The 12,456-nt window shown below is 40.1% G+C and overlaps 1 protein-coding gene across 1 annotated transcript in view; it reads right to left on the reverse strand.

Annotated features, from left to right (window-relative positions):
• Positions 1 to 12,456, reverse strand: part of LOC122560428 (uncharacterized) — a 200,925-nt gene that overhangs the window by 32,453 nt on the left and 156,016 nt on the right. Inside the window, exons 132-138 of the mRNA XM_087998069.1 lie at positions 11,124 to 11,212; positions 10,425 to 10,555; positions 9,119 to 9,240; positions 7,111 to 7,264; positions 5,202 to 5,414; positions 4,633 to 4,803; positions 2,631 to 2,771 (exon numbers count right to left, since the gene is read on the reverse strand). Of these exons, the coding sequence (XP_087854195.1) occupies positions 2,631 to 2,771; positions 4,633 to 4,803; positions 5,202 to 5,414; positions 7,111 to 7,264; positions 9,119 to 9,240; positions 10,425 to 10,555; positions 11,124 to 11,212 (1,021 nt within the window). The remainder of the gene's footprint in view (positions 1 to 2,630; positions 2,772 to 4,632; positions 4,804 to 5,201; positions 5,415 to 7,110; positions 7,265 to 9,118; positions 9,241 to 10,424; positions 10,556 to 11,123; positions 11,213 to 12,456) is intronic.

A 12,456-nucleotide genomic window follows, 5' to 3' on the forward strand; every position in this document is an offset into this window, starting at 1 on the left:
TGAGAGTGAGAGAGAAAGAGAGAGAGAGCAAGAGATTGTTAGAAAATTTAATTGAGGCTTCAAAACTGCACAGCTTCTGCAGTGAGGTAGAAGTGTTGCAGTTGAGGTCAAAGTGCGGGCTTTCGTGAGCATGGGCCTTTGCTGAGGAGGACAGGCAAAATTAGGGTACTGGCGTTTGGAAAAGAATGGACTTATTAGGGATAGTCAGCATGGCTTTGTCGGGGGAAGGAATGTCTTGGCTCACAAATGTGATTGAGGTTTTTGAGCAAGTGACAAAGATGACTGATGAGGGTGGGGTGGTGGATGTTGTCTACATGGACTTTACTAAAGCGTTTGACCAGATCCCTTATGGTAGACTCTCCAGAAGGTTAAGGCACACGGGATCCACAATGATTAGGACATTGGATACAAAATTGGCTTGGTCATAGGAGATATAGGGTAGTTGTGGAGGCCATCATTTTTTTAATGGAGGTTTGTGACCAGTGGTGTTCTACAAGGAGAGGGCTGGGCCTTCTCTTGTCTGTAATCTTTATAAACAATTTGGATGAAAATGTAGGTGGTTTGATTAGTAAGCTTGCCAACAACACAAACATTTGTTTAGTTGTGGACAGTGAGATAGGATATCAATAGATACAACAGGATACAGGTCAGTTTAAAAGTTGGGTGGAGAAATGGGAGATGGAGTTCAGTCTGGAAAAGTGTGAGGTGGTGCATCTTGCGAGGTCAATTTCAAAAGTAGTGATATACAGAGTGATCTCGGATACATGGCCAAAGCTTACTGCAAGGGGCAACACAAGTGGATAAGGTGGTAAAAAAGGCATTTGGCACGTTTGTCTTCATCTGTCAGCGCACTGAGCATCAAAGTTGGCAAGTCATGTTGCAGCTGTTCAAGTCTTTAGTTCAGCCATCTTAGAATTAATGTGTGCAGTTCGAGATGCCACACTATAGGAAGGACGTGAATGTTTTGGAGAGAGTGCAAAAGAGGTTTTCCAGGAAGTTGCCAATATTGGAGTATAGTAACTATAAGGACAAATTTGGATTGTGGCAGATGGAGTTTAATTCAGATAAATGCGAGGTGCTGCATTTTGGGAAAGCAAATCTTAGCAGGACTCATACACTTTATGGTAAACTCCTAGGGTGTGTTGCTGAACAAAGAGACCTTGGAGTGCAGGTTCATAGCTCCTGGAAAGTGGAGTCGCAGGTAGATAGGATAGTGAAGAAGGCGTTTGGTATGCTTTCCTTTATTGGTCAGAGTTTTGAGTACAGGAGTTGGGAGGTCATGTTGCAGCTGTACAGGACATTGGTTAGGCCACTGTTGGAATATTGCATGCAATTCTGGTCTCCTTCCTATCAGAAAGATGTTGTGAAACTTGAAAGGGTTCAGAAAAGATTTACAAGGATGTTGCCAGGGTTGGAGGATCTGAGCTACAGGGAGAGGCTGAACAGGCTGGGGCTGTTTTCCCTGGAGCGTCGGAGGCTGAGGGGTGACCTTATAGAGGTTTACAAAATTATGAGGGGCATGGATAGGATAAATAGACAAAGTCGTTTCACTGGGGTCGGGGAGTACAGAACTAGAGGGCATAGGTTTAGGGTGAGAGGGGAAAGATATAAGAGACCTAAGGGGCAACTTGTTCACGTAGAGGGTGGTACATATGGAATGAGCTGCCACAGGATGTGGTGGAGGCTGGTACAATTGCAACATTTAAGAGGCATTTGGATGGGTATATGAATAGGAAGGGTTTGGAGGGATATGGGCCAGGTGCTGGCAGGTGGGACTAGATTGGGTTGGGATATCTGGTAGGCATGGACAGGTTGGACCGAAGGGTCTGTTTCCATGCTGTCCATCTCTATGACTCTATGACTTGAGTGTCAGAGGCTGAGGCATGACCTGATAGAGATATATAAAGTTACGAAAGGTGTGGATAGGGTGGATAGTCCCAGCGTGGCAATGTCAAATACGGGGGGCATAGCTTTAAAGTGAGGGGGGAAAGTTTAAAAGAGATGTATAAGGCAAGTTTTTTTTATGCAGAGGGTTGTAGATGCTTGGAACGTGCTGCCAGGGAAAGTGGTAGAAGCAGATATGACAGGAATTTTTAAGAGGCATTTAGACAGACACATGAACAGGTGATGAATGGGGAATATGGACCATATGCAGATAGATGAGATTAGTTTAAATGGCATCATGATAGGCACAGACATGGTGGGTTGAAGGGCCTGTTCCTGTAGTGCATTGATCCATTTCCTGTATTACCTTTTGCAGTAACTGAATAACAGAACCAAACTGAACAACAGAACCAAACAGCTAATCCCATTCTAACAGGCATGGATTTTGTGCTCAAAGCTAACTGTACTTTGGCGCTATATTAATAAGTTCACTCAGAATTTGTAACAATTCTTGCAGGCACTAAAACTAAAAAACAAAATTTCTTGTGAAATAAATGGTGCTTGTTAGAGGCTGGGCTTAGTTTATATTTGGCCTGTTAAACGTCTCAGTTGACATTGCCACAGCTTTCATAGATGGAAAAGTTGTCTACTGCACAACATTGGTTACTTGTCTGTGGATGAATGTGAAATATTACAGATAAGCTGAGATTTTATTTGAGAGTCCATCAAGCAATTCAAGAGCTTACTTGTTCAGGTTTCCACTGTTTATTGTTCACAAGAGGCAGACCAATATTTTTAGAAATCAGTCGAGGCAAAAATATTTTGGATGCAAGCTGATCAGGAACTCTCTGTATAGCTGTAATGGGGTTATTCGAAGATACAATAACCTAGATAGGAATCAAAGTATGAAAACATTTAGTAAAAATGAATCAAAACAAAAGTTTTTTTTTTAAATGGTTTGCTTCAGATCTTCCTGAAACTGAAGTATTGTTTTGGTCCATGTTGACCATAATCCCAAACAAAACTAATCCCATCTGCCTGTGTTCAGCTCATATCCTTCCAAATATTTCCTCTAAATATTGTAACTGTTCCTGCATCCACCACTCCTATGGATGTTCATTCCACACCCGAACCACCCTCCGTGTAAAATGGTTGCTCCTCATAGGCTTCTTAAAATCTTTCTCCAATCACTTTAAAAACAGTCTTGAGGACTAGCCAGGCCAATTTCTGCCAAGGAAACACATCTGATGTACTGACAAAAACAGTACAGCTGAAATTTCTCAATAGCAAGATGGCTAATTAGTGCATAAACAGAGGACCATGAATGTGTTTACATGAAATGAGTCTGCAGTTTTCCAATAAATGTTGGCAGCATCTGTGCAGATTTGGAAGACCTTCCTTATTTATGAAGAGAAACACATGGGGCAAAAATTGCAGTGTGGAATGTGATGTGTGGTTCCTTGAAATCCCATTAACTCTGCTAAAAATCTCTGAGTCCATCAGAAGGAACATCCTTGATTTAAATACTCCTCATGGGAATGTCCACCTTGGACTCTTAACTATACCATATTTTGGAACCACTGGGTAGAATTGTGATAGGTTTATTGGTGGGGTGGAGGTTATTTTCACCCTAGGGATTGGACATGCCTTCACCCTGTCTTATCTGTACTATTTCCTGGGCGCAAACAGTTCCTATTACTTGAAATGGTAAACGCTGATAATCCATTGCCCAACCAAAATGTAAGAGACTTGCAAAATGGGCGTACCAGCTCCAGCCCTTTCTGCATCATTGGTGTTTTAATAGACAGGTTCAAGGAGCGCTGATGGAGTTACAGTGAAAAGGGTTCCAGTGAAATGGTTACAGAAGTCAAGTAGTATTGCTTCAACATCTTCAAAGTGCTGAAGTTAACTGATTGTGAAGACTTTACTCAGTCTTGTTGTCTATTAGCATAACTGTATATTCAGAAGCTGTTCTACATCCCGAAAAGTAAAGTGAAATAACCATTCAAAGTTTGTGAGAAGATTTGTAGCTCGGGTGCTCGTTGTTGTGGTTCTGTTCGCCGAGCTGGGAATTTGTGTTGCAGATGTTTCGTCCCCTGTCTAGGTGACATCCTCAGTGCTTGGCAGCCTCCTGTGAAGCGCTTCTGTGATGTTTCCTCCGGCATTTATAGTGGTATGAATCTGCCACTTCCGGTTGTCAGTTCCAGCTGTGCGTTGCAGTGGTCGGTATATTGGGTCCAGGTCGATGTGCTTATTGATTGAATCTGTGGATGAGTGCCATGCCTTGAGGAATTCCCTGGCTGTTCTCTGTTTGGCTTGTCCTATAATAGTAGTGTTGTCCCAGTCGAATTCATGTTGCCTGTCATCTGCGTGTGTGGCTACTAAGGATAGCTGGTCATGTCTGATGACACACAGATGACAAGCAACATGAATTCGATTGGGACAACACTACTATTATAGGACAAGCCAAACAGAGAACAGCCAGGGAATTCCTAGAGGCATGGCATTCATCCACAGATTCAATCAATAAGCACATTGATCTGGACCCAATATACCGACCACTGCAACGCACAGCTGGAAGTGACAACCGGAAGCGGCAGATTCAAACCACTATAAATGCCGGAGGAAAGATCACAGAAGCGCTTCACAGGAGGCTCCCAAGCACTGAGGATGTCACCTAGACAGGGGATGAAACGTCTGCAACACTGAAATAACCATTTTTATCCCACAAATTTATTGGGCGCTTACCTTTTGGACAACTAGTACTTGAACAGGTTCAGGAGCAAGCAATATATTTTCTACGAAGGTAGCATCTTTGACAGCAGTGACCATCTCACTGCTACTGACATTTCTTATTGCTTCACTTGAAAGCCCAGATACCAAGGTTCCCATTTTCAAGAGGTTGGTTGCGTTGTTAAACTATAAATAGAAGACAAAGCCTGAATAGACATGATAAATTCTGTTCTTTTGCCTGTTATTCCTTCAGTGGCCTTATTCTGATACCTACATAGGAAACATGACTACACTGGAGCATTTTTTTCCAAATCGTTGGTCATGTATGGTGCCTTAATTTATTACATTAGGATGGGATTTGGGTCTAGGTATCTTCTAATTAATTTATTTAGGTAAAATTTGACTACACAGCTCTAGATTTCCATCCATTAACTTTAATGGACAGTGCATTATCATTTGTACTCTAGCAGATTTCTACCATGTGCTTCTAATACACGCTGCTATTAGCTTGAAACAAGTAATCGGTCCTATTTTGTTAATTAATTCCGAAGAAAGGCTATCCTTTAGTTTAGTTACAATCTTACCTGAAATCCGACACGGGTCAACTTCGTTACCAATGCAAATACACTTCCCATGGTCCAGCCATTGACCTCACTCAGGGAGTCCAGGGATAGTAAGATATCGTTGTCACTGATATTATTAATCTGTGTTGTTGACAATCCAACAGCTGATTGGCCTAGGTTACCAAGAGTCTCATTGGAGAAGCTGTCAATTTTATTCACAAGGGAAACTGCAAACTGCAAGAAAATACAATCATCAACGTTTCCTGAAGGATTCGTACATTAGGTTTACCTCACATAAGGATCAATGGTCGGCACAACATCGTGGACTGAAGGGCCTGTTCTGTGCTGTACTGTTCTATGTTCTATGTTCCTTCTTGAGGGTGTGACCTTACCAAATAATAACAACTTACAGGTTTGGGAGATTTTACTAAAAGCGTGGAGTGAGGGAAAGTTTTGAGAAGTTTTAAAACATCAATGAATGAGGTATGGGGGTGGAAAGGGTCTGACAAGAGAGTTCCAAAGGTTCTATTGACAAACGAAGAGTTACATGATGGGATGCACAGGAGATCAGAATCAAAGGAAATTAAAAGAACCGCAGATGCTGTAAATCAGAAACAAAAACAAATTATTGGAAAAGCTCAGCAGGTGTGGCAGCAATGATAGTCAATCTCTTCTGATATAGACTAGATCTATTCCTACTGAAGGGCTTTTGCCAGAAACGTCGATTCTCCTGCTCCTCGGATGCTGCCTGACCTGCTGTGCCTTTCCAGCACCACTCTAATCTAGACTCTGGTTTCCAGCATCTGCAGTCCTTGTTTTTACCTTGATGAAAAGATGTGTATACTGGTTCAGCTTGAGAATGAACTCAAAGGGGGAAGGCAACACAGCAAGTGTGATATATTGACATGGTCCGAAAACAAGAACTTTGGTCTTTTTGGTGTTTAATGGAAGTACCGTCCAGATTATAAATATTAGTGCCAGACATCCAATAGTGAAACAACAGCGCAAATGCAATCAATAAAACAAAGCCTAAATGTTCTGCCCAATTTACAATGACAGAATTAGGCAGAAAATATAATGGTGAATAATTGGCCAGTCCCCTGTTTCCTCTCCCATTTCTGAGATTGCTTGCTGGATAATGTAGAATGGTTTCGATAGCAAATACCCCATGTAATATACATTACAAATATGACACCCTTGTTACATACCTTATTACATTTGTGCCTTAGCAATGATTTGATTTGATTTATTATTGTCACATGTGCCTAGGTACAGTGAAAATGTTTATTTTGCGTGAAGCACAGGCAGATTATACTATACAAAGTTCATTAGGGTAACAGAAAAGGCTGCAGAGAAGGTGCACAAAGAGTGAGACCAACATTAAATGTAAAATTATATAGGGCCGCTCAGAAGTCCAATAAGAATGGGGAAGAAGCTGTTCTTGAATCTATTGGTGTGTGTGTTTAAATTTTTCTAGCTTCTGCCCAATGGAAGAAATTGGAAGAGATTATAACCGGGATGGGAAGGGTCTTTGATGATGTTGGCTGCCTCACCGAGGCAGTGAGAAATGTAGATGGTGTCAATGGATGGAATGTTAGTTTGTGTGATGGACTAGGCTGTGTTCACGACTCCCTCAAGTTGATGCAATGAAGACTTTTTGTACCAAGTGTCCAGAAATATTTTGGGCAGTGCATTGGCTATTGAAAATCAAGCAATTGTGTAGCTATAGGTACCAAAGTATATAGGCATATATTTTTTGAATTTAAGGTGGCTGCAGCCAAGCTTTATCCCACTGGCTGGGGCTGGGGAGGCCAGCAAAATTAAGAATACCACAGAGAAGCTCGGAAATTTGCTCATTGCAGAAGTCCTGCCATTCCCCAAACTTGCAAGAATAGAATAGCTCTCTTTCTCCCAGGCTGAGAATTCCTACCTGCAGTTGTTCATCTGTTGGTGTTGTTCCATTTGTGCTGAGATTCTGACAGGCTCTGTTTGCTTTCTGAAGTATAATTTCAGCTTGCTGTGCTGTTAAAGATTGAACTGTTGTTGGGGTATCAACAACAAAGCAAACCAAGCTGTCAGGAATGCTATGTGGAAATTGAGAAAATCAATCGCAATCAGAATTCATTGTGCAAATACATGTGCAACACATCATAAAGTGCATTAAATTAACAATGCAAATATTGTTATGAGTAGTAAATCTCTGGTATACAAAGCAATCAAATGTACCATGAAATTTCTGTACTGCTTTGCCTTAAAGATGATCAAAAACTGCGCAGCAGAATTTGAACAGAAATAAAAATTTACAATAACAATCTGGTATACTTACAACGGAGAGGCCGCATTAAGATTTTAACTAGAACAAAGACAGTTAAAAACAGATTGGGTGTAGTTAAAATAATGAAGGGTACTGATGATGCTTAATAGAATAAGCAATTTCAATGGTTGATGAGTTGTTGTTAGCTAGAGGGCTTGAATTGAAAATCACCATAAATAGAACAAAAGGTTCAAAAACGTTTTTTTCATGCAGAGTGTTGCTAGAGCATGGAGTAGCTGACACAGGATTGGAAGGGAGATGTTGAAATTTCAAAATCTTAAACATCAAAAAGAGTGAGGTCAGTCGAAATTAAAATAAATGCATAGCAATGTCAAAGGGCAGATAATAGTTGGGTCAATCACAAGGCCTCCTGCTGTTCTGCAAAGTTTTAAGATGTTTATGAACAATAGTTTTGATAAAAACAGTTAGCAACTATAATGCAATGTACATTTGATTTAGATATTAAACTTAATCACTAGCTTCAAATTTTACAATAAATATGCAGTAAAGTAATATAGCAGTGATTTGGCTGCAATTTTGTACCTAAAGTTGCCAGAGTCCTACCAGACCATAGGGCTGCTCTCTCACTAAGGAGAGACGACTGATGTTGATTGGACCTGGAGGATCACCATACCTCAGGCAAGGGGAAAAGTTGAGGAGATTTCTTTTAAGTAAGCTCAGTTTGTGCATGAATTGAACCCAGATTGTTGGCATCACTCACCAGCCAGGCGAAAGTGAAGACTGCAGATGCTGGAGATCAGAGTCAAGATTAGAGCGGTGCTGGAAAAGTACAGCAGGTCAGGCAGCATCTGACTCAAGGTCTCTTGCCCAAAACATCAATTTTCCTGCTCCTCACATGCTGCCTGACTTGCTGTGCTTTTCCAGCACCACTCTTATCAATCACTCACCAGCCATCCGGCCAACTGAGCTAACCACACTGAACCACATTTCGATTCCAGAATCCTCCACCATCAACATACTGGGAGTTACCATTGAATGGAAATTTAATATATATTGCTTGATTAAATACTCCCATTGCCCAGATGAGAACATCACCAACAACAGTCAAGAAGCTCAATACCAATCAAGACAAAGCACCCTATACGTATGGCGCAGCATCCATTATTTTAAACAGCGTGCATTGAAAAGAAGCACTGCAGTGAATCATCAAATTCATCCTTCAAAAGTACTTTCCAAACCAATAATCTTTACAGTCTAAAAGGTCAAGGACAGCAGACACATGGGAACACTACCATTGCAAGTTCACCCCCACGCCATACACCATCCTGACATGAATATATGTCGCGTTCCCTCACTCTCCTTGTCAACATCCTGGAACTCCTTCCCTAATAGTATTGTGGGTGTAACTTTACCACATGGACTATAGTGGTTCAAGTGGCATCTCACTACCAGCCTCTCAAGAGTAATTAGAGATGGGTAATAAATGCTGACATTGACCGTGATACTCATGTCCCAAGGATGAACAGTGAAAGGTAATAAAAATGCTTTCATGCCTCCCTCAAGTTAGGAAAGAAAATAATAATTTGAGTATGCAGGTCAGTTTTAGTTCCCGTCATGAGATGTCAGGTGTTTAAGTATTCTACAACTTTTAAGCAACATATACCTTGATGCATTAAAGACTGCATTTTCAAACAGTGCACTTGCGTAAAACCTCTGGACATCTTCAGGAAGCTCAATACTGTTCAAAAGAATTAGATTTTCCTGGTTGGCGGCAAATATCTGCAACTGTAGAAAGTAGGTATTAATAGGTGATAAGATTTTTGTAGTAAATATATTCAAGGAATTACAATTCAGAGACAAAAACTTTGTTCACTTCTTTTGTTATGATAAATCAGATCCTCAAAGAGATTATCGACATGGCTTACTTTAAATTGAAAAATGCGCTGATTTTTAGAAGCAGACTGCTACAGAGACAATCACTTCAGCTGTAAATTAAGTGGTAGTCAAAAGAGAGAGAGAGACAGACGGAGAGAGCAAGAAAAACTATTAAGACGTAACACCTTAAGATGTCAAAGAAACAACAGATTAGACTGTGACTTCTTGTGACTACAAAGATTAAAGGAGCTGACAAACCCTTATTCAACAATTCAAACCTTATGGATTATGTCCTAAATTTGCGACACATTTTGTGCACTTGCTTTCCAAGTAGTAAATCCAGTTGCAACTCCACTGGAATGATCTAGTGGGACTGAATATTCTTGTGTACCAGACTGGGTTTGAGCCATGACAGTCATAGCCAAAGGACTGTGATTACTCTTATGTCACAGGTGAAGACTCCAAGTGGTGCAAACTAGTTAAACAGGAAATAGGGCAACAAAGGACTTTTTATCTCAACCCAATTATTAGAACTCAATTACGGTCAAAAAGCATCAGCAGTACAGAGTCTCAATGAATCTCTAAAACTATGGGTCATGAAACTGACTGATGTGACAATGCTACTGGTAACCTCCACTGCAATGGCTACATCAAAGTATCTGGTATTTGCAAACAATTCAGAGACTGATCTGCATGTCTGTGTGGTTTTAAACTTTTATCTTTTCAGAATCCCCTCTTATTTGTATTAATAATTCTTTTCACATTTGAAATTAATAAACTCACCTTTTGTTCACTCAAGAAAACCTAGATAAATTGGCTCCTTTAAAACATAAGGTCATTTTGGTCAGGGGAAAAGGTACCAATAAAAGGAAAGAGGTCGTTTTTAAATGAACCTTGTTGCAACCAACAGACGGGGTGGGTAAATGAAGGAGAGTCAGTTCATCTCCCCCTCTCACCTGAACACTTAAAGGTTTGGGGTATCCCGCCTGGAATTGGAGTGAATTTGGGAATCTTGCTTGTGATTGTAACACTTCGTAACGATAAGCAAGTAAGGAAAGTAACTCAAGCTACAAAAGTAACATAGTTATACGTACTGTTGCATTGTCAGTGAGCAGAGCAAGGTCATCTGTGCTTGTATATTTCAGAAATTTGCCAAAGTAATTGGCAAACCAGGCAGTCGAGTTCAAAGCTGGATCAGACACATTATAACACCTTGGTTTAGGACCTGGGTAAACAGAGAAAGGGTATCAGCATGAATAATTATTTTTTTTAGTATTAAAGAATCTCCTGTGAAATGGAATGTCAATGAATTTTCCTCAGAATGTATTCATGATTCTATCTTAGTTAGGTTTGAAGTTTGCAGTTTCTGATGCGTATGGAGCTCCAAGTAGTGACATTTGTACACAGCTGTAGGAATAACTGTGACACAGAATGGGGAATAATCAAATAAGATGTGATGTACTTTACAAACTTAATATATTATCAAATTAAACTACAAAGTTACTGTACAGAACAAGAACTGAGCATCATCAGGAAATTCTTCTGCATTGTCCCTCCCATGTTTCTATTCATTTTTAAGGAAAGAGTGAGCACAGAAAGGATTTTTTAGATGGTTCAGCACCAGAACATGTCACAATTTTTAGCTCCTACTCAAGTCACATTGTTATAAAAATCCATACAGCTGCTGCATTTGTAGAGAAGGTAACTGTGGAAAGGCATGTGTTAAAAAAGTCCACATGCACTATCATTGCAACTTTAAAAACTGATAACAGAGTAAAATAGAAGCCAAATACCTTTGCGTAGATAGGTTCTGATGCCATTGTACAGTTGCCGCTGAATGTTAGTTGTAAATTCAGAGATCCGTGCATTCAGGGTCTGTATTCTAAATAAAGTTTCAAAAATATGAATATTAAATTTTTTATTGATCAAACCTCTTCACCATGGAAGAGATACTGATTAAGTCGCCCAGTATGCAAGGCTAAATCAATAAGATTTATTTTGCACTGTCAGTCAAAGCCACAATTATCTCCCAGTTTGCCAGTAAAGCAGAGTAACATTTCTGGTTACAGGTTAGTAGCATCATTTTCCCAACATGCGAAATGATGGTGAGAAGACTGTGCACACCATACTCCTGAATTCAGTGAGGGGCAGACTCTGTCCAAAGTATAAAGTTGAAAGGTTATTGCAATTATTTTTGGAAAGATTTTAATTCACATTTTCCCTCATCTTTTAAGCACACTTGGTTATTATTTTCCTTGCTGACTCCTTTAGCCAAAAGGTTCAGTTGAGATGACAGGCAGCTATATCCCAATATTGTCCACTTTGCTGAGGTCTGACTGCATTCAACCAAACAACAACAGGTCAGAGGATAACATTTTCATCTCTTCCGTCAGAGGGTTGAGGATTCAATTCCCGCTCCTCGGACTTGAGTACAAAATTTTACATGGATATTCCAATACATTACAGAGTGAGCACTGTAGGGGAGTGCAAAATTAGATGGCACAGGTTTAAGGTGAGAAGGGAAAGATTTAAAAAGAAGCAACCTTATCACGCAGAGGGTGGCCCGTGTATGGAATGAGCAGCCAGAGGAAGTGGTGAACATTGGTAGAATTATGACATTTAAAAGACATCTGAATGGGTACATGAATAGGAAGAGTTTAGATGGATATGGTCCACATTCTAGCAAATAGGACAAGATCAATTTAGAATATCTAGTCTGTAAGAATGAGTTGGACAGAAGGGTCTGTTTCCATGCTGAACCACTCGATGACTCGATTAGGAGCTGCCATTTATTGAATGTGATGTTAAACTAAGATGCTTTTACTTTCTAAGGTGGATATAAAAAAGCCCCAAGGAATTATTGTGAAAAAGAGTGAAGAGGGACCCAAAGTAGTCTGGACAATATTGAGTGCTCAATTAGTAATGCAGCTTGTGGGATATTGTTGTGGGTAAACTGGCTGCCACATTTCCTATTGTACAAAAATGAACGCACTTCAAAATTACTCAAGTGGTTGTAAACGTGAGCCTACATTCAAGTTTCCTTTGTATACACAGTATTTCTGATCATTCTGCCACTAACTTTATAATGAATTGATTTTTCTGTGTCTTTGCCGAGTGGGAACTTGC

The sequence above is a fragment of the Chiloscyllium plagiosum genome, unplaced genomic scaffold (assembly GCF_037043375.1).
Source record: "Chiloscyllium plagiosum isolate Xiang-an unplaced genomic scaffold, Cpla_swu_hap1 HiC_scaffold_20, whole genome shotgun sequence".
Lineage (NCBI taxonomy): Eukaryota > Metazoa > Chordata > Chondrichthyes > Orectolobiformes > Hemiscylliidae > Chiloscyllium > Chiloscyllium plagiosum.